Source organism: Leucoraja erinacea, chromosome 16 (assembly GCF_028641065.1).
Source record: "Leucoraja erinacea ecotype New England chromosome 16, Leri_hhj_1, whole genome shotgun sequence".
Taxonomy (NCBI): Eukaryota; Metazoa; Chordata; class Chondrichthyes; order Rajiformes; family Rajidae; genus Leucoraja; species Leucoraja erinaceus.
The window spans coordinates 21,336,107-21,361,843 of NC_073392.1; the positions used below are offsets into that span (position 1 = coordinate 21,336,107).

Genomic DNA, 25,737 nt, shown 5'->3' on the forward strand with positions numbered 1-25,737 from the left:
AGAAGGAGGAGGGGAAGTAATATTATTTCCCCATTTATAAAATAGTCTAAAGCTTTATTCCTATGACCAAAATGCATCTCCAAACTTTGCTAAAAATGTATTCCATCTGCCACTTTGTTGTCCATTCTCCCAACCTGTCCCTACTTTCTCTACACAATCTGCCCCTACAATTATCTTTGCATCATCTACAAACATGGCCACAAACCCTTCAATTCCCTCATTCAAGTCATTGATATTAAACGTGAAGAGTAGCGGTCCCAGCTCTGACCCTTGTGGAACACACCTCGTCACAGGTTGCCAACCAGAAAAAGCCCCCTTTATTCCCACACTTTGCCTTCTGCCATTCAGCCAGCCTCTATCCATGCTAGACTCTTCCCTCTAATACCATGGGCTCTCATCTTCTTTAGCAGGCTCATGTGCGGCACCTTATCAAAAACTTTCTGAAAACCCAAGTAAACAAAATACACTAACATTCCTTTGTCTATATTACCTCCTCAAAGAATTCCAGCAGATTTCTCAGGCAAGATTTACCCTTCAAAAAACCATGCTGACTTTGGCCTATTTTGTCATGTGTTTCTACGTATTTGGAAACCTCATACTGAGGTGTAATCCATCTGGTCCAGCTGGCTTACCCACCTTTAGACCATTCCGCTTCCCAAGCACCTTCTCCTTAGTAATACCCACTCCACTACTGACTCTCTTAAATTCAGGTATGTTTCTGGTGTCTTCTGCTGTGACATCTGATGCAAAAAAATATTCAATTCCCCATATTAGAATATGCTAATCTAAGCAAATGGATTATTTCAGGTGTAACAAGCAGGTTAGGCAAAGAGGAACTGATGGATGTAATGTATTTAGATTAGAAAATGGCATTTGTTAAAGCACCACTTAACAGCTTGCTGCATGATGTAAGGTCATGTCATTGTGGATAGTACACTAGAATGGAGAGAGTTGGCTAATCCACAGAAAGCAGAAACTCAGGCCACATAACCAATTTTTAAGTTGCTAACCTGTAACTAGCAGAGGCTTCAGAATGGTGGGTACTGATTTGTTTATAGATTAAACTAATACCTTTGAGTGTATTGTAGCCACATTTGCTCACTTTACAGAGATAATTTGGAAAGCAAGGTAAGTGAAGGAGACAGAGTCTGTGCAAAGGGATATAGATAGATATATATGTGGGGAAAATTGGAAGGTGGAGAAATCAGATATTATCCATGTTGGTAGAAGGAATAGAGAAGCAAATATTGTTTAAATAGAGATACCACAGATTACTTTGCATTAAGGAATCTGGTTTTACCTGACCATGAAAATTAAACTGCATGTGCATCAAGTAATTAGCAAACAAAATGGAATATTGTTCTTTATTGGAATGGTTCAATGCCTTGGTTCCGTGAAATAGACAATAGACAATGGACAATAGACAATAGGTGCAGGGGTAGGCCATTGGTCCTTCAATGTGATTATGGCTGATCATCTCCAATCAGTACCCCGTTCCTACCTTTTCCCCATATCCCCTGACTCCGCTATCTTTTAAGAGCCCTATCCAGCTCTCTCATGAAATCACCCAGAGAACCTGCCTCCACTGCCCTCTGCGGCAGAGAATTCCACACACTCACAACTCTCTGTGAGAAAAAGTGTTTCCTCGACTCCGTTCTAAATGGCTTACCCCTTATTCTTAAAATGTTCCCCTGGTCCTGGACTCCCCCAACATCAGTAACAGGTTTCCTGCCTCCAGTGTGTCCAAACCCTTAACAATCTTATACGTTTCAATAAGATATCCTCTCATCCTTCTAAACTCCAGAGTGTACAAGCCCAGCTGCTTCATTCTCTCAGCATATGACAGTCCCACCATCCTGGGAATTAACCTTGTAAACCTATGTTGCACTCCCTCAATAACAAGAATGTCCTTCCTCAAATTAGGGGACCAAAACAGCACACAATACTCCAGGTGTGGTCTCACTAGGGCTCTGTACAACTGCAGAAGGACCTCTTTGCTCCTATACTTGACAACATGCCATTCGCTTTCTTCACTGCCTGCTGTACCTGCATGCTTACTTTCATAGACTAATGAACAAGGACCCCCAGATCCCACTGTACTTCCCCTTTTCCCAACTTGACGCCATTTAGATAGTAATCTGCCTTCCTGTTTTTGCTACCAAAGTGGATAACCTCACATTTCTCCACATTAAACGTCATCTGCCATGCATCCGCCCACTCCCCCAACCTGTCCAAGTCACCCTGCATTCTCATAGCATCCTCCTCACAGTTCACACTGCCACCCAGCTTTGTGTCATCTGCAAATTTGCTAATGTTATTTTGAAGCCCTTCATCCAAATCATTGATGTATATTGTAAATAGCTGCGGTCCCAGCACCGAGCCTTGCGGTACCCCACTAGTCACTGCCTGCCATTCTGAAAGGGACCCGTTAATCCCCACTCTCTGTTTCCTGTCTGCCAACCAATTTTCTATCCATGTCAGCACTCCACCCCCAATACCATGTGCCCTAATTTTGCCCACTAATCTCCTATGTGTCTAGAAATCAAATCTAGAGTACTACAAAAAGCTGTGTTCATATTTAAGGAGATTTTACTTCTAATGACTGCAGTTTGTGATGGAATCCTATTCTACTGTTGCTGAGGGTCCACAGTACTGATTTCCATTTGCTGATTTTGGGCTCTTTTTGGGTGATAACAATTCATTTTCATGTTAACATTTTGTGCCTGGGTGAAGATGACATTTTCAGTATGTAATAGTGGCACCTCTTGGATTTCCTTGGGCGTGATATCAGTAAACCTGGAAATAAACCCTAAAGTCTCCTCCTTTATGTCATTGATAATGATTGTAAGTGACATCAACCCAAACATTGATTCTTAAATTACCTTATTCATTGCAGCCTGTCAATGCCCAGAATCAAATAGTTTTTTCTTATTCTCTTTGAACAGATAAAATTAACTTCTTGCTTTAAATGTTCAGAAAGCTGAGATACGACATGGTTTGTCTCTTTGGCTAAGTCATTGCTATAGATTGTAACTAACTGAGCACTGATAGTAATAATATTTTATTGTTCTAGTCCCCAATCTCGAAAATGGATAATTTATTATTTCTCAATATTTTCTGGCAATTCTCAGACTGTCAACATTGATATTACTTTCAATCCCATGAACATTAATTTTGTGTTATTACCTCCTGTGCCATTTTATAGAATACCCTGTACATTTTGAACATCTTAATGTCTAGAAGTCTAAATCTAGACAAAATCCATTGGCTGCCCTTTGTTAGGCAGCATTTAAACAGCGAGAAATTGAGTTAACATTTCAGTTTGATTGAAACTTGGGGAAGTTAGAGATAAATTATTTTAAAATGCATGGAAAAGAAAAGAGGAATAAAGCACCAAAGGGAAGATTTATAATACTGTGTGACACAAGGAAGAGTAAATGACAAATAGGGATGATAATATAATGTAATTGAGTGGAAAAGGGGCAACTAAAGAAACAAATGAGGATGTTTCAATGGAGAAAGATTATCTGAAAGTAACAAAGAAAAATACTGTGTATTCTGAAAATCTGAAATAAAACTACAGGAACTGGTTTAGTTTAGAGAGAAACAGCATGGAAACGGATTATATGTTATCCCACTAAGTCTCATTAACTCCCTACACACCAGGAACAATTTACAGAGGCCTATTAAACTACAAATATGCATGTCTTTCGGATGGGGAGGAAATAGAAGCACCCACGTGGTCACACGGAGAATGTGGAAACACAGCCAGCACCCGAGGTGACAGGATCAAAACCGGGTCTCCGGCGCTGTGAGGCAGCTGTTCTACCAGCTGCACCATTGTGCCGTCTTGCTGATTATCTGAAATTGATGACTTAGTATCAAATCTGGAAGGCTGTATTGCGCTCAGTGAGAAGATGAGGTGCTGTTCCTCAAACTTCTTTTGCATACCATTGAGGGTCAAAGTCTGAGAATTCAGCGGAAGTGTGATGAAGAATTAAAGTGACAGTGACTGGAAATGCACAGTTGTACTTGAGAGCTGAACAGAGTGTACATCAAAGTGGCCATCTGACCATCTTCCATATTGTAGCCACAAAGCTGGCATCCTGAAATAAAAGTCCAAAATGAGAAGAGTGTTTGAGAAAGAAGTAAATAGGTATTGCATCAAGTATCATGGGAATGGGAATGAATATAGGTGGAAATAATGGAGCATCCTGGTGAGAATGATTCTTCAAATTCTGATAAGGAACGAATAGGAGAAATTGTTGGATCCATCATAAATTGCACAAGATGATGAGAATAAAATCCCTGGTCCAGATGGATTGTACCTACATATTTTAAAATAATCTCGTCAGGATGGCAGATATGCATGATATGCTTAATCACTGTGTTATAAAAAAATTGCAACGCCAAAGGGACGGTGGATAACTCACATGTTCCCAAAATTGGCGTGTGCATCATGGTGCCTGATCCTCTTCATTCCACGTCAAATTAATTATCCTGGATTGGGGAAATAACGTCAATCTCGGCATTGAGCTATCTCCTGAGATCTCTGAGATCAATTAAAATATCCTGGAATCTTTAATATTTATTTGTTTTGCCCTGAATATTTAAAATACCTCTGAATTCAAATAGCTAGCTGTGGATTCCGTTTCCGTTGATTACAGATCCATTTCCCTCATCCATAAATTGTGGTGAGGAGATTCTGTTGAGCATGTTTCATCTATGTAAACTTTGTTAAGTTTTGCTCCAGAACAAAATGCTTTAGAGTATTAAACTGGCAAAGGGAAGCAAAAGTAGTGGTAGTCTCAACTACTTTATTACTAAGTTTCCAATTAATATTAAATCCTGGTCATGTGAGAATGTCCCCGTGGGAAATGCTACCAATAAGAAATAAGTAAAACGCAGAAAACAGAGCAACCAGATCACTTGCGTTTTGTTAAATAACTGGTAGAGTGTCGACCAACTGGTAGAGAGCTAATCTATCATATAACAAAGAGTATATTACTATTTTCTTTTTTCACTCATTTCAGTGTGTATATATGTTTAAAATAAATGCAAAGGAATTTTAGGTCCCTTTGGCGTTGCAATTTGTTTATAACACAGTGAATAAGCATATCATGCATATCTGCCATCCTGACTTGAGATTCTTTTAAAATATGTAGGTACAATCTATCTGGACCAGGGATTTTATTCTCAAAGATTGATTAGTTTATTTAATGTATTCCCTTTGTTCCCATTTTAAATGCACACATTTCATCATTATATGATGCAACATCCTGCACCTGCCCTATCTCACTGGTAAGTACCAAGTTGGAATCTTCATTCCTATTGTTATGTTGAATTGTCCACCCTATCTCTTCACATCTTTATTCCCTAAAGCCTTTCTGAGGACTACAGATTTTAACATTGCAGATCTGGATGTAAAGTCCTCATTACGACTTCTAAACACAACTGAATTTTGTTCTCCAGACCCTTTCTGTAAGACCTGCACAAAAGTGTAGACCACATTCCAATACCTCAATCTGATGCTGTCCTTCAGGTGAGGATTTTGAAAGTTTTTTCAAGTAAGAAAGAAATCAGAGCTGAGTTTATCCAGGACTCACCTGATCTCCATTCATGCTGGCTTTTTCATCCCACCATTGTGGAAGCTGTGGGCAATTACAAACCAACTAATTTGGGCATATTTTTCATGGCTGAAGTAAAAAAATCTTGCTTATCTTGTCGGTAATGCATTGCACCCAACACAATATTTAAATACTACTAGACCAAGTGTAAACCCGTTGGGTCTGTTCCCCCAACGTGCGGTTGTGGGGGGGAGGCGGCATGCAACGTCACACACACTAACTATTCCCCTCCCCCCCCCGCACTCACGCTAATTACCCCCCTTGATATTATATTAATATTATTCATTTGCTCCTTTTACCCCATAACCACTCTATCTACTGACGCATAGCCCCCAACTTGCAGTCACATCTAGAGAGGGGGGGGGGGGGGGGTAAGAGAGTGAGAGAGCAGGAGAGAGAGAGAGAAGGGGCAGAGACACGGAGAGAGGGGCAAGAGGGAGAGGGGGCGGCGAGGAGGAGAAGAGGGAGGGTGGGGTGAGAGGGGAAAGGTGGGGGTGGAGGGGAGGAGAGAGAGAGGGTGAGAGTGAGAGGGGGAGAGGTGAGGGGAGAGGGAGAGGTGAGGGGAGGGGGAGGGGGAGGTGGGGAGCAGGGAGGGTGGAGGGAAGGGGGGGGGTAGGGGTGTGTGGAGGGGAGGGGGGGTTAAGGGGAGGGACGGTGGGGGAGGGGATGGAGGGGAGGAGTGGGAGAAAAAGAGGGGGGAGAGAGAGGAAGGGGGGGGGAGAGAGGAGGAGGGGGGAGAGAGAGGGGGGGGGGAGAGAGGGGGGGGGGGAGGAGAGGAGAGGGGGGGGGGAGAGGAGGGGGGGGGAGAGAGGAGAGGGGGGGAGAGAGGAGAGGGGGGGGAGAGAGGAGAGGGGTTTGAGGACGGGGGGGGGAGAGGGGGGGAGAGAGGAGAGGGGGAGTAAGGGGGTGTGCTGAGAGGGGGTGAGGGGGGGGGGGAGAGGTGGGGAGCAGGGAGGGGGAGGGGGTTGGAGGGAAGGGGGGGTAGGGGTGTGTGGAGGGGAGGGGGGTTTAGGGGAGGGATGGTGGGGGAGGGGATGGAGGGGAGGAGGGGGGAGAAAAAGAAGGAGGAGAGAGAGAGGAGGGGGGGGGAGAGAGGAGAGGGGGGGGGGAGAGAGAGAGGGGGGGGGAGAGGAGAGGGGGGGGGAGAGGAGAGGGGGGGGGGGAGAGGAGAGGGGGGGGGGAGAGGGAGAGGGGGGGGAGAGAGAGAGTGTGCCTTTTTATTTCAACCCAAACCCCCCAAACAACCATTTGCAGGCAGTGCTTTTTTACTTTAACCATATTTTCATTTTCAAACCACATTACAGGTACTTACTCACAGTTGTGTGGACATGTGTTCAGTGTTATTCACAGCTCAGAGAAATGTGACCCTCTGCCTTCCTCCAGCTTGCAGACTAATTGAGGCACACGACTTCCTGGTTTTATAGTCCATCCCCCTGCCTCCAGCGGGGACAGCAGAGAGAATGGGGAATTTTGTAAAATCATTAATATCTCTGTCATTTTTCATCGACTGGAAAAATCCTCGGCACACGTCCATAGGTGGCGACGTTCTCTCGGAAATCGCAGCACAGATCGCCAAAACCGGTCAAGAACAGACTTTTAGTAATATAGATAGATAGATAGATGAAGGTTGTCAATGTAGATTAAAACTAGATTCCTTCACTTTCAATTCAATAAATCCAATGGCACTTCTATGAAAGCAAATGATATAAACAGAAAGGAATTAATAAAGCAGATTGAATGCTTTGTATATGATAAAGTAAATTATGATATTACTTTTAGTGATCTTGGCAAGTAAAATGTTTATTACAGATCTTTATTTTCTATTCAATTAAACCACAAAATAAGTTAAAATGTGTTTAGAATAATGAACTGAATTCTATAAACAAGTGGTTGCTTATATATTTTTTAAAACAGTAATTTATTAGTTATAATGTATCAGATCATTGAGATAATAAAAATGAATTGTGGGAACTTGCTCAGGAAAATTAAATTTATTTTCACGTGTTGTGCTTTCAGTTGGAGTCCTTAACACTGCATGAAACATATAACTTTACAACAAATCATCTAAAATGGATGCAAAATTCTGCATAGTGAAATTTAAACTTGTCAGCCAAAGCTCTCAGCTAGTAGCAGAAATCCACAGTTGATTCACAGTTTTTAAATTCCTTTATTCAGTCTACAAATCATTCTCTCTTTCTTATACAGGCTTTGTGACCAAGTGCATTCAGTTATTTGAAACCACAGTTGTCCGTCATGGACTGATGTTGGTCGGTCCATCGGGTTCTGGAAAGACAAAGGTAAGGCACATTGTTGAAATGCTACATATAATTGTGTCATAATCTGTCAGATTATGAAAAGGGGAGGTGCAACGAGACCTGTGTGTGCTTGGTCATCAGTCACTGAAAGTAAGCATGCAGGTACAGCAGGCAATGAAGAAAGGCCTTCATTGAGAGAGGATTGGAGTTTAGGAGCAAGGAGGTCCTACTGCAGTTGTACAGGGCCCTGGTGAGACCGCACCTGGAGTATTGTGTGAAATTTTGGTTTCCTAATTTGAGGAAGGGCATTATTGCTATTGAGGGAGTGCAGCATAAATTCACCTGGTTAATTTCCGGGATGGCGGGACTGACATATGATGAAAGAAAGTGTCGACTGGGCTTGTATTCGTGGAATTTAGAGGGGACCTTATAGAAACATATAACATTTTTAAGGGATTGGACGGGCTAGATGCGGGAAAAATGTTGGGGGAGTCCAGAACGAGGGGTCACAGTATAAGAATAAGGGGTAGGCCATTTTGGACTGAGATGAGAAAAACTTTTTCACCCAGAGAGTTGTGAATGTGAAATTACCTGCCCCAGAAGGCAGTGGAGGCCAATTCACTGGTTGTTTTCAAGAGAGTTACATTTAGCTCTTAGGGCTAAAGGAATAAAGGGATGTGGGGGAAAAACAGGAACGGGGTTTTCGATCATATTGAATGGCAGTGCTGACTCGAAGGGCCGAATGACCTCCTCCTGCACCTATTTTTCTATGTTTCTAACTTTAGCCATCAAACCATCAATGGAAGTTTTGGAGACACCTTTGTGTCTTTATCTTAATGTTCAATGTGGGTTGTATTTTGTGCTATTCATCTTCCCTGCTTATGATAGCATTGCAGTGTGTCTTTAAGAAAGTGTAACCAAATATAATTTTATCTTGCTAATATCTCTTCATGAACCTCAATCTAGAAATGTAGATTAAAAAAACAGACATGAAGAAAGCATCCCACACAGTATGTTAAAAGATTTGCTATGTGCAATTATGGTCGCCCAGCTGCAGGAAGGATGTCTTTAAGTTGGAAATGATGCAGATGAGATTCGCCAGAATGTTGCCTGGGCTTAAGGTCATGAATTGTCGAGAAATAGTTGGATTGGTGGTGATTTTTTATGTTTAGTGTAGGAGGCTAAGGGGTGACCTTATTGAGGTACAAGATCATGAGGAGTACCGATAAAGTGAAAGCTCATTGTCATTTTCTCAGGGTTGATGATTTTAAAACCACAGGGCATAGATTTAAGGTGAAAATTGAGGTATTTAAGAGGGACCTAGGGAACAACCTTTTCACTCAGAGGGTGGTCTACATCTGGAATGATCTACCAGAGGAAACTATAGAAGTGAATACAGTTACAACTTTAAAAATACATTTGCACAGATATATTGATATAGGAAGGATTTAGAGATATGGACCAAAAGCAGAATAATGGGACGGCCCCAGAATGCCAATTTGGTCGGCATGGCCAAGGTGGGCTGAAGAGCCTGATTCCATGCTGTATAGCTCTGTGATTATCGGACTAAGTCATTTTGCATCTGTATAAAGTTTTTGTTAGGCCACATTTGGAGTATTGTGTTCAGTTCTGGTTGCCGCATTACAAGAAGGGGGCAAACGTATATTGACTGGATTGGAGAATATCAGATATATGGAACGGTTGGACAAATTTAGGATTGTCTTGCTGGAATGGAGTATATATAATTATGAGAGGCATGGATGGTGTAGGTGGTGATAATATTAAATTCTAGAGGACATAGGCTTAAGGTGAGAGAGAAAAGTTTAAAGGAGATTTGTGAGGTAATTTGTTTATTCAGAAGGATGCTAGATGTCTGGGTTGAACATGCAGAAACAATAACATCATTTTAGGAGCATTTAGACACACGAACAAGCAAGAAACAATGGGATATGGACTTTGTTTAGAGAGATGGGATCATTTTAGATTGGCATCATGGTTGGCTCAGACATGGAAGGCCAAAAGGCCTGTTCTACACTGACTGTTCTATGTCCTAAGAATTACATTAAGCAAATCACATGTGCAGTCAAGTTATGAAATTTTAGATGGTTCTACTCTCTATTTGCGGAGCTATTGTTTAAAATGGGTACAGGGGGCCATGGTTAAAAAATACGGATTTTAATGTATCAATATTTTCCTATTTTGGATTATAGTATTATTGTAGAGCTATATAATTTAAAAAGGTTAATGTGGAGAAACTGTTTTCTCTTACAGTTGTACAGAGGTTGTTTTAAAAAAAATTGGGCTTGAAGCCACATAGGTTGATTGCGGAGACATTTGCTCTCCCTCCCCCCAGATGAGTTCCCCTGGTCCTCACCTTTCACCCCACCAGCCTCTGCATCAACATCAGCATAAATTGACATCTATTTTACTTTAGTAAAAGTAGAAATCCTATAGAACATTGAGGTGATACATCTAATTTGTTATCTCTTTGCCTAGTGTTATGAAGTCTTAGCAGAAGCACTGACAGCTTTAAAGGGGAAAAAATCAGTCAGCGGCGAAAAATATGAAAAAGTCTCTGTGTTTGTTCTCAACCCCAAGTCTATCACCATGGGTCAGTTGTATGGGGAATTTGATGTTTTAACTCATGAATGGTAAGTACAATTGGTTCCTTTAAGTCCTTCTCAAAGTGTAAAATATATACGGATATAGAAACCCTATTAATCTTGCAACCGCTGATGATCTCCCGGCATATTTGTTCCTCTAATTCCTGTGGGGTCGTACAGTACAAACCCACCATTGGGATTATAAAAATAATAGAAATTACATTAATAATTAATATAACTAACTGTCATCCCTAATGCATTAAGACCAAGGAAGAGATACAAAAACAGACCTTTCCTTTTCCTGCCAACACCGTCCACTCAGCCTCCTCACCAAAGTTTCATGAGTCATAGCCGCTATGCTTTCCCTCAGATAGAACCTTCACCCAACATGGCCGCTCCCAATACATAGCCGCTCCCAAAAGGCCACTCCACTAGTGCTTGCCTTCCTGTTGTACACCACCAGGAGCCGCCACTCAAACATACTAATGGGTGCTTTGAATCTCCTGCAGTTCTCCTCATCTCAGCTAGTTATCCACTACTGAAACTAACAATTGCACTGGTTCATGAAAAGAGTTTTCATGAATTAAAAAAAATGAACCTTTATGTATAGTAAACTACAGAACAATTGCAATGCTTTCCATTACATATCTGTCATGTTATCCAGGTACTACACACACTGTTCTTTGTCTTTTTTCAGGACGGATGGCATTTTATCATCACTAATTCGTGTTGGAGCAGCAAGCACTGACCAAATGAAAAAATGGTACATGTTTGATGGACCAGTAGATGCTGTATGGATTGAAAACATGAACACCGTCTTGGATGATAACAAGAAGCTCTGCCTCAGCTCTGGAGAAATAATCAAACTCAGTGAGGTAGATAAATATGAAGAATATGCAAATTGTAGAGAAACCCAAAAGTCAGAATCAAATAATTATGGGGAACAGTAACAAAGACACCAAGACCTTAAGTGTAAGAAGGAACTGCAGATGCTGGTTTAAACCGAAGATAGACACAAAAAGATGGAGTAACTCAGTGAGTCAGGCAGCATCTCTGGAGAGAAGGAATGGGTGACGTTTTGGGTCGAGACCCTTCTTCAGACTGGTCAGCTTTTTGTATCTATCTTCACCAAGACCTTAATATTGACTTTGTGGGTGAAGAGGGGGAGGGGTGAGTATCTCAGAAGACTTGGAATTAAACCCATTGCATCTGCCTTTTGTTAATTCTCATATTGCATTTGAATATTTTGCCAATCACAATAATTCTGATTACCAACCTTCTGCCAGTGTAAATAGCTATTATTTAACAACTATATCTGAACCTTGTGTGAAGTCATTCAAATCTGCTCTTTGGGGAACAACTCCAGATCTTCTGGTCTTTACATGTATGTAACTGAAGTCATTATATTAAGCCAATATATCCTTTACTATTTAGTTTAGAGACACAGCATGGAAAAAGGCCCTTTGACACACCGAGTCCACGCCGACCACCGATACCCGTACACTAGTCCTATGTTATCCCACTTTTGCATACCACACAGTAGGGGCAATTTACAGAAGCCAATTAACCTACAAACCTGCATGTATTTGAAATGTGGGAGGAAACCTGAGCATGGGAGAAAACCTACATGGTGACAGGGAAAGCATACAAACCTCGCACGGACAACGTCTAGAGTCAGGATCGATCCTGGGCCTCTGGTGCTGTGAGGGAGCAGCTCTACCGCTCTGCCACTGTGCCGCCCTATTCCTAAAGTGATGTGTCGAAAATAGGTAAACATGCCTGGTGCCTAATACTAACATTTATAACTCCTCTGGGATCATCTTTGCTTCTTATCGTCCCATTACCATTCTGTTTTTGCTTGCAGTATGATTCCTTAGCTACTTAATTATCCAAGCCACCCCCCCACCCCACCCAGCTCAATTAACCCCTTTCCTCCCTGAGATTCTCTTTCCTATCCTACCATTCTTGACTTCTGATTTGCCTAGTATCTGTCAAAACCTTTTCAAGTTCCAATAAAAGCGCTGAGCAACCTGAAACTTAACCTCTACTGTTTCTGCTTATTATATCTGTAATGTTTAGCAATTCTGATGAAAGGTCTTTAAACTGAAAAGTTAAACTCTATTTCTCTCTTCACAGATGCTATCTGATTTGCTGAGTTGCCTAAATTTACCATTTTACAGAACCTGATTTTGTATTCTCTGTTTCTCTATGCTAAGGATCCTACTGGTCTTTTACCAGCCTTCTCAGCTTGTTTTGGCATTGTTGAAGTCTTTCTGTTCTTGCAATGTGTTGTAAACTATGCAATTTAGAAGATAAATCTGATCTCTCTTAGTGATTTGAATGTACTTTCAATTTGCTGTCAAAGCATTTCAATTAAAAAAATCTATGACCTATCTTCAACTTAGTTTAATTTAATTTAACTTCAATTTAGGATTTATACACTTGGATTGGGAGAGACTTCGGAATGGTACTGTTACCAGGGAGCCCACAATAAAGGCAGCAAGATCTACCTACATTTTTCTCTAAACATACTCCAGGGCAATTAGCAATTTCTCAGTTGTGCTCAGTATTCTCAACTTCTCCATCCTACTGACATTCTGTTATAATCATTCAGATCATATGATTCAAACTAAATGTTAATTTCTTTAATTTTCTCATTTTTATTTAATCTACAATTTAGTTCTCTCTTGCATCCATCTCAACAGTTTATAGATCATTCTATTTTTCTTCATGTTGATGTGTGGTGAAAATTGTCTCTGTTGACTATTTCCTTTTTAATCAGAAAGATCTTCATACAATCTTATTTTAAGATTAAAGTTTGATACCAGTGAGATGACATTATTATTTTTTCTTTTTAAGGTAATGACAATGATGTTTGAGGTGCAAGACCTGGCAGTGGCCTCTCCTGCCACTGTGTCCCGCTGCGGCATGGTCTACCTGGAGCCGAGCATTTTAGGGCTTGAACCATTTATTGAATGCTGGCTGAATAAAGTTCCCCCATCCATAGAATCCTACAAAACAAAATTGCAGCTTCTCTTTAATACTTTCCTGGAGGTCAGTAACTCGCATTATAGAACATGATGTTATAAAACAATTGTGTCAATGAGTTAACGGTTGGGGGCGAGAGAGTTTCAAACTCACGTTAAGAAAGCTTTTTTCTCGCAGGATTTTCAAAATTGAAGGTCCTTTTAATAGTTTGTGTTATTTTTGTTACTGCAAGTGCAAGTCCAAACTAAAAAGAGTGAAGGATTTCTGTTACATTGTTCAATAGTGTATCATCCACACAGTCGTCAATTTCTATGGCCACCCATGGTGAAAATGACAGACTGTAAAGAGACGATGTGTCTGATGACTACTGGGAGGTAATTTTGCAAGACAGCTTTTTTTAAATGCTTTTATGCTTGTTAATTTCCAAAGTAATTTTTAAACGGTTCTATAGTTCCCGATTGGAATTGCCTCATAACCAATTCAACCCATGTAATTGCCAAATTCCCAAATTCATCAATCACTGCATATCTGTTTAACGGCATGGAAACATATTATAGCAGAACTACCTGTCCATGGATGGGTTGAAAGTGGAGAACAAGTAGAACCTGGCAATGATATAAAGACAGTGGCAGGTTCTCATGCTATTCTGGTCCACGTTTAATTAAGGTCCAAGTGTAACGTTTTCTTCATCGTTTATCTAAACTCTCAGAATTGTCCAAATAATTTCTTGTCAATTCATCCCAAAATGCTTATGTAATGTATCTACTTCATTGTTTGTAACATGTAAAGTAACACAAATGCATTATCTAAGGTTCTAAGGATCTTTATTTGTCACATACACCAATTGGTGTAGTGAAATGTGGATTGCCATTGCAGCACATTAAAATAATACAACATAACAATAATAAAGGAATTTAAACATAAAAACATCCCCCCACAATGGTTCCCATTTTGAGGGAAGGCAGAAAGTCCAGTCCCCATCCCCATGTCCACCCATAGTCGGGCCTATTGAGGCCTCCGCAGTCGCCTTTACGGAGGCCCGATGTTCCAGGCCATTCTCGCCGGGTGATGGTGCTCCAGCGTCGGGAGAATCCTCTCAATATCACTATCTGACCTTGTGTGGTTACATAGAGTGAATTAAAAGGAATAAACTTCAATAGTCCGGAAAATGTGCTTGCCCTTCATTACCAAAATCGAGCATACTGGATTAATGGAGTTTTACTGCAGCTTGGAAATTATGCTGTTGAATTAGACATGAGTCAGAGCGAATATGTCAGAGCTGGATTTCAACAAGATAAATTATTGTTTTTTTTTCTATTTTGGAACATAGAGGAAATGTCTCTTAAGATAAGTCAATTTTGCGTTGCAAAAATTCCAATTGGGCGAAAACTTCATCTCATGGGTGAAGCTTCTATATACTAATCCGACCGCCAGAATACTAACAAATCAAATACTTTCATCTGAATTTTACCTATTCAGGGGCAATAGACAAGGATGCATTCTCTCTCCCGATACTATTTGCATTAGCCATAGAATCTCTTGCCGAGACTATTAGGTCCCACCCAGGCATATATGGATACAATACTAAAAACACTATGAACAAAATGTCCCTGTATGCAGACAATGTACTTTTATATATTACTAACGCCCGAACCAGAATCCCAAATTTACAATCCACTATAAATCAATTCGGCTCCTTCTCTGTCTACAGAATTAATTGGAATAAAAGCGAAATTATGCCAATAAACGAGGAAGGCGTCACCCAGCTCCAATAGTTCTCCTTTAGAATTGTTACTGAAAAATTCAGATACCTCGGAGTTTACGTTACCAAGAAATATTCCTTTCTGTTTAAAATAAATTTCCCTCCATTAATCACAAAACTTCATACATATTCAATTTTGGAAAACATTGTCTATTTCCCTCCTCGATAGACTAAATGCCGTAAAGATGATCTTTCTCTCGCAGCTTTTATATCTATTCCAGACAATACCGATAGATCTTCCCAAATCTTTCTTCAAAAAAATTGATTCCATTGTTACTAATTTCATTTGGGACTACAAAAGCCATCGAATACATAAATGACACCTGTGCAAATCCAAAGAGAATGAAGAACTAGCCTCACCTAATTTCCTCTTTTACTATTGGGCAACAAATATTAAAACCATAATTTTCTGGCTGGATGATTTGCACCAACAGGCAAACTGGCTAAGAATGGAAAGAGAAGATTGCTTGCCCTTCTCCATAGGCTCGATTGTCCCGTCTCCAATATCCCTGAATAAGGCAATGTATGAGCATAACCCTATGGTACTATTCGTATCTGGAAACAGTTGAAGCTCAGTCTCAAATTGAGAAACATGTCTCACTTTCTTCCTATTGCAAACTATCCGTCTTTTAAACCCTCTATTTTAGATGGTGTTTTCGCCCAACAGAAGAACAGGGAATCAACACTGTGGGAGACCTTTATCAGAAGGGGACTCTTTCCTCCTTCCAAGAGTTGCAGGAGAAATATGATCTGAATACTACTCATTTTTTTCAGATAGCTCCAGGTTAGGGACTATGTGAGAACATACAGGCAAGACTACTCCTCTGCAGGTCCAGACAATCTCGATGAGTGTTTGAATAAACATGCAGATACAGAGAAGTTGATATCCTACATTTAAATGTCCTTCAAAACATCAATACCCCATCAACTGAGGTTCATAGGCGTGCATGGGAGGGTGAGATGGGTCATCAAATTTCCAACGATATATGGGACGAAAGGTTACAATACATCTACTATTGCTCCTTAAATGCCAGAAACTGCCTGATATACAAGTTCAAAGTGCTGCAAGATTTTCCACAGGTTTCCCCTCTTTATAACTACTCTAAAAAATGTGTAAGCAAGACCGTTTTTTCCCAGTGACCTTTTCCCCCTCGTTGTTGCGATAAATGTCGGGAGTCTGCGGACGCTACTCAGAAGCCACGTGGGGAGCGGTGGTGACTCGCTTAACTCCTGGGGGCCCGGAGGCTCCCACAGTGCAGGTTTGTACTCGGGTGTACGCAGGGTCCGGGGGGAGAAAACCGCTTCCCGGAGCTCCCGCAACGCGACTTCTCCAGCCCGTCGCTTTGAAAGACGGAAGTCCAGCGCCTGCCGGGGGCTCCAACTTTTCAGCGTCATGGGGCTTGGATATCGGGAGAGACATGGAGAACAGGGGAGAGAAAAGACTTTGCCTTCCATCATGGATGGATGTTTGTGTGAATTAAATTGTGTGTATGTCTAGGAAATTGTCTTTGTTTGTATGGCTGTGGAAACAGAATTTCGTTTGAGCCTCACTGGGGCTCAAATGACAATAAATTGTATTGTATTGTATTGTATTGTAAATGTCAGTCTCAAGAAGCCACTTTAACCCACAGTTTTGTACTGTGTACAAAAATAGAACGTCTTTGGACGGAAGTATTCAGCGTCATCTCCAAAACACTGAAAGTCCCATTAGAGCGTGACCCAAAATTAATAATACTGGAAATATCAAAGGCATGTAGCAATCTAACAGTCTTTCAACAACGCTTTCTCGATTACGGTCTAATATCAGCAAAAAAACTTATACTTAAATTTTGGAAAAAGACTGCAATTCCTTCAGTGAAGATGTGGATTACAGAAATGACAGATACACTACATCTAGAGAGAATTAGGGATGTCTTCAATGATAAACCGGAACAATTTAAAAAAATAGATTGAACACAAATTCGAAACTGATCATAGGGCTGGGTGAGCGGACGCATGGGTGGGTTGACGGATATATCTCCACTTTTTTCTTCTTTCTTTCTTTTTCTCTCTCTCTTCTCTTTTTAATTTAATGTTCTGTTTGGAAAATGGTAAAATCGAAGCTGTTCACAAAGTTGTAACATTGTCAAGTTTTTTGTACAATTGCTTCCAATAAAATAAATATTTTAAAAAAAAAGATAAATCAATTTCATGATTAAAACTTATCTCCTTTTTTTCTTGTCACAGGATTCAATTGCTCTTGTGCGGAAATCTGTGAAAGAAGTGATTACCTCAATGGACAGTAACCTAACCTTCAGTCTTCTGAAACTGATGGATTGTTTCTTCCAACCCTTGGTGCCAAAAGAGGTTTGATTATAATATATGTGAATCTATATTTACAAACTCTACATTCCAATATATAATAAAAATGAAAAGTGTAAGATTACACATTACAAATTAGATGAGTATCCTCCAGTCATCATCACTTTATTCATCTCACTTACCAGAGGCACAACCTGCAAGCAGAGACAAAAATATAAAGAAACAAAAAAATCACTTAGGAAAGAAACTATTAAGAAATACTTTTTCAACTTTTGCAGATCAACAACATTGAAGAAATCTTGGTTGTTGGGAGACTACCTATTTAAACATGGTTACAGAAAGTATTCAGACCCCTTCACTTTTTCCACATTTTGTAACGTTACAGCCTTATTTTAAAATGGACTAAAATCTTTTTTTTTATCATCAATTTACACACAATACACCAGAATGAAGAAGCAAAAACAGGTGTTTAGAAATTTTGGAAAGTAATTAAAAAGAAATAACAAAAATTTCACATTTACATAAGTATTCAGACCATTTGCTATGACACTCAAATTTGAGCTTAGGTTCACCCTGTTTCCATTGATTATCCTTGAGATGTTTCTGGTGAGAACCTCATCTATAGTAGAAGAGGGGAACCCCCGTTCCCTGAAGAATGAGGACATCTCCGATGCCCTGGTGTGGAACACCTCATCCTGGGTGCAGATGCGGCGTGGACTTGGGAGTAGGGGATGGAGTCCTTACAGGAAGCAGGGTAGGAAGAAGTGTAGTCCAGATAGCCATGGGAGTCAGTGGGTTTATAGTCGATGCCGGTCGGTAGTCTATCACCTGCGATGGAGATAGTGAGGTCTAGAAATGGTAAGGAAATATCAGAAATGGTCCAGGTGTATTTGAGTGCAGGATGGAAGTTAGTGGAGAAATGGATGAAGTCAGTGAGTTGTGTGCGGGTGCAGGAAGTAGCACCAATGCAGTCGTCGATGTAGCGGAGGTAGAGTTCTGGGATAGAGTGAAGATAATAATATGTGGGAGTATCAATAGAATAAGATCCAACAAATCTGTTTGTCTAGCATCATCAACGTTCCCAGTGTTCTGGATTAATGGGGTTGTACTCTACAGCATGGGTCGGCAACCTACGGCCCCCGGGGCGAATGCGACCCGTGACCCGAAATCATCTGGCCCGCAGACGTATTTTTTTCCCGTAATTATCCGGCCCACAGACTTCAGTCACCTCCTGTACTGCCGCGCGTCGCCGACCACGGCCGAGCGCCGAGCTCTGGCTGTACCGCATCCTGCGCAAAGCCGCCGGCACGGCCGCGCACCTTCTGTGTCTGGGCTTCACTGTCGGGATCGGGGTTGTCAATAGGCCAGGGATGAGTGAGTAAGAGTATTTGAACTATCGCCTTCAGGACAGAGCCAAGCCAATGGTCCTAAGGTACGCCATGTTCGTGAACACCCATAATTGCGGGCCAGTGCTCCGGGTGGCGTCCTCGAAGGGGCGGGATCTATGTGAACACGTGATTTGATGCCTGCCATCCGGGGCGGGATCCAAGTACACATGATAGATGTGGCCCGCCATCTACTCGCAGACATGCGTCCTGGCCCCTGTGCAGAACAAGGTTGCTGACCCTTGCTCTACAGTATCTGGTATGAATGTGTTGGTTTTTAGATATACATTTATCCAACAGTAAACATTATGTTTCATTTGTGTCCTAGTAACATGTTACACTATTTAGCTCTTTTAGTTTAGAACATTTATATCACAGTGAAGTACAATTACAGTGCATTTTTTAAAATAGATTAACATTATTTAATTTTGATCATAGTCCTATTTTTTTTTTTAAATTTCAACCAATAAGCTAAGGGATAAAATATGTTCCTGCCTCTGTCTACTGATAAATATCTCTTAAGATTTACCTCTTTAATCTGTCAACTGTTGTGTATGTGATTCAGTAATACAGTGAATGGTAGGGGTCTGGATAGTGTTGTAGAGCAAAGGGATCTAGGATTGCAGGTGCATGGTTCCTTGAAGGTGGAGTCGCAAGTCCTTGGAGCGCAGGAGGATGATGGAAGATCTTATAGAAGTGTAGAAGATCATGAGAGGAATAGATTGTGTAGTTGCACAGAGTCTCTTACCCAGAATAGGTGAATCGAGAACCGGAGGACATAGGTTTAAGGTGAAGGGGAAAGGATTTAATAGGAATCTGAGGGGTAACTTTTTCATACAAAGAGTGGTGGAAGTATGGAACAAGCTGCCAGAGGAGGTAGTTGAGGCAGGGACTATCCCAATATTTAGGAAACCGTTACAGGTACATGGATAGGACAGGTTTGGAGGAACATGGACCAAATGTGGGCAGGTGGGACTAGCGTAGATGGAACATGTTGGCTGGTGTGGGGAAGTTGGGCCGAAGGACCTGTTTCCATACTGTATCACTCTATGACTCCATAATTCTCTGGTGAACATTTAACAATGCTAAAAGCACCATTAAAATACAAGCTGTTGTCCACATACACTTAATTTAGTCTTTCAACTGTGCGTCTCATTGTTACCAGACTCTCAAAACTCTAGAATGTCTCACTATCAATACTTTGCCTACACATGGTTCGTAAAGACAATGTATCCCTGGCCATTAGTCATTGATGCGGCACAAGTGTTTCCAATATTTTCATATCTGATTGTTCCATACAGAATGCATCCTGTTCTTTTGTCTAGATTTCTCTATAATTATTATTATTTTCATTTGAGCAGGGTGCCAGAGGTTATCCTATTGAAAAACTGAGGTTATTGGATGACTTAATTGAACCCTGGTTTATTTTCTCCCTGGTTTGGAGTGTTGGCTGTACTGGTGACGCTGCAAGTTATACTATTTTCAACAATTGGTTGAGACAGAAAATGGTGGAGGAGAAGGTATGATTTAAGTGATGTGGCTAATTCAAGTAAAATCTTTCATATTAGAAGTTAAGTTACTTGCAATAATACAGTGCTGATGCAAGGTTGGTTTCGACTCGAAACATCGGCTGTCCCGTCAGCTCCATAGATGCTGCTTGACTTGCTGAGTTCATCCAGCAGTTTGTTTTATACGCAGTGATTTTTTGTCATTCCAACAGGATTAACCATTTTTTATGCCAGACTATGTTAAGTGTCCAGCACTTATCTTGCCAATTCATGTAAAAAAAAAATTTAATTTAAATTAAAAAAAATGAAAAATGTCCCCCCTTCATTGGTAACTTCAAGTTCATAAGGTTGATGTTTACAATAAATAAGGACTCATACAAGACATGATGGTCACCTATTTTCAGTACTTACAGCTAACCAATTCATTCTTACAGTGCACACCAACGTGTGCTTTGAACTTCATCTTCATGCGAAAGCCCTAGGCTTTAAATTCATGCACTAACCCCATGGTAGTCTGTTATCCCACCAAGCTAGAGTAGAGAAAGTTTCATGGTTTGGGAGGTTGATTGTGGGGAGGGGGCGGGTTTGCGGGAGAGAAAGGCAGAGGAGGTGGGAGAATATCAGTTGGTCTCGAGAATTGGAGAAACAGGAGAAGATAATATGAGGGTTATAGGTTGGAAGGAGAGGGTTCTATCAGGAGATAGGGAGATGACAAAGAGAGAGTAGGAGAGGAAAAAGGCAGTTGGAAGCTTGAGGGGGAGATAATTGGGTGAAAAAATGGAATGGAGGATGAATAATTGGGAAGGAAATAATCAGGAAAAAAGATAGTTGTTGCAAAATCAGATGTGGGCAATGAATTTATGGACATCACTGTAATTACCAAAAGATCCCTGTGCATATGCACATCATATGCATGAACATAAACATAATTTCACAAGATGAATCCAATTTATATATGCAGAAGGCTGAAAATATAAGAATGTTTCCCTTTAAATGCAAGGTAGGTGCTCCAGAGAAGTGAGATTAGTTTTATATAATTTACATACATAAAGTCAGCCACAATCTTTTGGAACTACGTGGTCACAGAGCCAGTTTGATAGGGGAAATACTCAATTATATCCATTCTGGCTGGTTATACTGTAGTAGTGCCGCTAAATACTACATGAAGTAAGATGCAGAAATGAATAAACTATAAGCCATCCTTACCATTATAGATGACTCTGCATTTCCCTGATGTTGGATTGGTGTATGATTATCAGCTGGATGATGCTGGATTTAGCAGTACGAGTCATGAGGAGGAAGAAATTGATAGAAAGGTATGTTAATTCCTGGCTCAATGTTTGCAAGTGTTTCAGTATATCAAGTGAGTTACTATCATAAACACGATATTTTTGAACTATAATGCTAAGGATCACCAATTAGTATGTACTTGGATAAAATGTAATGTGAACAGACATAAGTAAATTACCAGACTAGTTTTCTGGAGACCTGGACTAACCGTGTGCAGACAGGACGTCGAAGGACGACAAGCCGAAGCCAAGATGCCATAGCCAAGATGCCGAAACGACATCACCCCCAAAAACCAAGGTAACGAACGGACACAACGCCGAAAAGACAAAACGCAGAACGGACATGATGTTGAAAAGTCGCCGAACGGACATGACGTCTCCGGGGACGGGATTTGTCCGAGACCTCATCAGCGATTGGTCCAGACCTCCGTGTCCATCACATCACTGACCGGGGGGAGACAGGAGGGTGGGGGGGGAGCTTGAGCTTTACGTTTGTAAAATAGTGGCAGTGATTCCAAGCTGCTGCGATTGCCACAGAGGCAGTGATGGGCCTGGGCTTGATCCTGACAACAGTTGTTGTATGGAGTTTGTATGTTCTCACCATGACAATGTGAGTTTTCTCAGGGTGCTTCGGTTTGCTCCTACACTCCAAAAATGAACAGGTTTGCAGGTTAAGTGGCTTCGGTAAAATTGTAGGATAGTGCTAGTGTGGTGCGTAGGATAGTACTAGTGTACTGGGTAATCGCTGGTCAGCATGGGCCAAACGGCCCGTTTCTGCGCTGCGCTGCATTTCTGAATAAAAGCTTTTCACTGTACCTCGGTACAGTTGACAATAAACTAAATTGAACTAAATTACCTTCTCCTTCACCTTCTGTATTTCTGAGGTCCCAGCTCAGTGCTGGGACCTCAGCTATTTACAATATACATTAATGATTTAGATGAAGGGATTACTTAAGGAAGTAGCCTCAGAAATAGTGGATGCATTAGTGATAATTTTTCAAAACTATTTACATTCTGCAGTAGTTCCTGAGGATTGAAGGGTAGCTAATGTAACCCCACTTTTTAAAAAGGGAGGGAGAGAGAAAACGGGGAATTACAGACCAGTTAGTCGAACATCAGTAGTTGGGAAGTTGCTAGAATCAGTTATTAAAGATGGGATAGCAGCATATTTAGAAAGTGGTGAAATCATTGGACAAAGTCAGCATGGATTTATGAAAGGTAAATCATGTCTGACGAATCTTATAGAATTTTTCGAGGATGTAACTAGTAGAGTGGATAAGGGAGAACCAGTGGATGTGGTATATCTGGACTTTCAAAAGCCTTTCGACAAGGTCCCACATAAGAGATTAGTATGCAAACTTAAAGCACACGGTATTGTGGGTTCAGTATTGATTCAGTATAATGAACTGGCTGGCAGACAGGAAGCAAAGAGTAGAAGTAAACGGGTTCTTTTCAGAATGGCAGGCGGTGACTAGTGGGGTACCGCAAGGCTCAGTGCTGGGACCCCAGCTATTTACAATATATATTAATTATTTGGACGAGGGAATTGAATGCATGAATTGAATCCATGTTTGTGGATGACACAAAGCTGGGGGGGCAGTGTTAGCTGTGAGGAGGATGCTAGGAGGCTGCAAGGTGACTTGGATAGGTTGGGTGAGTGGGAAAATGCATGGCAGATGCAGTATAATGTGGATAAATGTGAGGTTATCCACTTTGGTGGCAAAAACAGGAAAGTAGACTATTATCTGAATGGTGGCCGATTAGGAAAAGGGGAGATGCAACGAGGCCTGGGTGTCATAGTACACCAGTCATTGAAAGTAGGCATGCAGGTGCAGCAGGCAGTGAAGAAAGTGAATGGTACGTTAGCATTCATAGCAAAAGGATTTGAGTATAGGAGCAGGGAGGTTCTACTGCAGTTGTACAGGGCCTTGGTGAGACCACACCTGGAGTATTGTGTACAGTTTTTGTCTCCTAATCTGAGGAAAGACATTCTTGCCATAGAGGGAGTACAGAAAAGGTTCACCAGACTGATTCCTGGGATGGCAGGACTTTCATATGAAGAAAGACTGGATAGACTGGATAGCAGTCAGGGGAAATGGAGAGAAGGCAGGATCGCGGTACTGATTGTAGATGATCAGCCATGAACACAGTGAATGGCGGTGCTAGCTCGTAGAACTATTGTCTATTGAACATCCTCTATTACAAAAGACAATGGCAGCAGACACAAATGAGCATCACCACAAGTAGAGATTCGCCTCTAAGCCATATAACATCATAATTTGGACATATATCAATTTGTCTTCAGTGTTGCTGGGTCCAAATTTCAAAACCTTCCACCCAACAGCATTGTGAGAATGGCTTCATGACAAATACTGCAACATTTAAAAAAGCTGAGTAACCACCAACATTTCAAGAGCAATGAGAGATCATCAATTAATGCCAGTGTAATAAAAATTGCATTGGGACCAATCGAACAAAAGCTGTTACCACATCAGGATTTTGTGCCAGTGACAGAATGCATTACTACCCTAAAGCCTTCATGAATCATCTTTACAAATCTTGCAGAAACCAGTTTTTTCCCCTCTCTAGAATTGTTGAGTATTTCTGTGATATGTATGAAGTGCATCATCAACCACTTGGAATGAATATCTGAAGACTGCAATATTGATATTGGCCAATTTAGTCTGTGGGGCGAGGAGCTTTTTCGTTCTGGTTCGTGACCCAACTCACGGAACTACCTAAATTTATATAAATCATACCTGAAACTCGTCAAGACCAAAACCTGCACATTTTTAAGAAATATGAGAAAAAACTCACATTTTTTGAGTAATAATTGCCCAATCAATCCATGTTTGACATTGAGGTTGGACGTAAATTTACCAATCCCGCGCTTTGTTTTATGGTCGTTAGGCAGCGACGACCCTGGGGTCATGACTGCCTCCTCATTAACACAAACAAGGGGGCAGATTATTATCTCAATTGGGTTAGGTTAGGTAAGGTGGAGGTGCAGCGAGACCTGGGCGTCCTTGTACACCGGTCACTGAAAGTTGGCTTACAGGCACAGCAGGCAGTGAAGAAAGCTAATGGAATGTTTGGCCTTCATAACAAGAGGATTTCAGTATAGGAGTAAAGAGGTTCTTCTGCAGTTGTATAGGGCTCTGGTGAGACCACATCTGGAGTATTGTGTACAGTTTTGGTCTCCTAATTTGAGGAAGGACAACCTTGTGATTGAGGCAGTGCAGCGTATGTTCATGAGATTGATCCCTGGGATGGCGGGGCTGTCATATGAGGAAAGATTGAAAAGACTAGGCTTATATTCACTGGAGTTTAGGATGAGGGGGATCTTATAGAAACATATAAAATTATAAAAGGACTGGACAAGCTAGATGCAGGAAAAATGTTCCCAATGTGGGGCGAGTCCAGAACCAGGGGCCACAGTCTTAGAATAAAGGGGAGGTCATTTAAGACTGAGGTGAGAAAAAACTTTTTCACCCAGAGAGTTGTGAATTTATGGAATTCCCTGCCACAGCGGGCAGTGGAGGCCAAGTCACTGGAGGAATTTAAGAGAGAGTTAGATAGAGTTCTAGGGGCTAGTGGAGTCAAGGGATATGGGGAGAAGGCAGGCATGGTTTATTGATAGGGGACGATCAGCCATGATCACATTGAATGGCGGTGCTGGCTCGAAGAGCCGAATGGCCTCCTACTGCACCTATTTTCTATGTTTCTATTACATCAAAAACAATAACAAGGTTTCTAAGGAATAAAGGTAATGCTCACCTTGCTGTTCATTTTGATTATCAATTGATTTATCTTTATAAAGTTATAATGTGAACTGTTAATTAAAAATGATAAATAACAAATGTACAGCTAGGGTTAGTGTTAGTCAGTCAGTCAGTCGGTCGGTCAATCAATCAGTCAGGCTTGTCGGTAGGCCGATGGATGCTGTGTCGGTAGGCCGATGGATGCTGTGGAGGATTGGTCGGGACGTTGGGCCACCGGTGGGTGGTGAGAGTTGAGCC

General features: G+C 41.2%; 1 protein-coding gene across 1 annotated transcript in view; it reads left to right on the forward strand.

Annotated features, from left to right (window-relative positions):
• Positions 1 to 25,737, forward strand: part of dnah1 (dynein, axonemal, heavy chain 1) — a 217,222-nt gene that overhangs the window by 91,953 nt on the left and 99,532 nt on the right. The window contains exons 35-41 of the mRNA XM_055647806.1: positions 7,833 to 7,924; positions 10,379 to 10,533; positions 11,183 to 11,360; positions 13,345 to 13,539; positions 17,462 to 17,581; positions 20,283 to 20,441; positions 21,644 to 21,745. Of these exons, the coding sequence (XP_055503781.1) occupies positions 7,833 to 7,924; positions 10,379 to 10,533; positions 11,183 to 11,360; positions 13,345 to 13,539; positions 17,462 to 17,581; positions 20,283 to 20,441; positions 21,644 to 21,745 (1,001 nt within the window). The remainder of the gene's footprint in view (positions 1 to 7,832; positions 7,925 to 10,378; positions 10,534 to 11,182; positions 11,361 to 13,344; positions 13,540 to 17,461; positions 17,582 to 20,282; positions 20,442 to 21,643; positions 21,746 to 25,737) is intronic.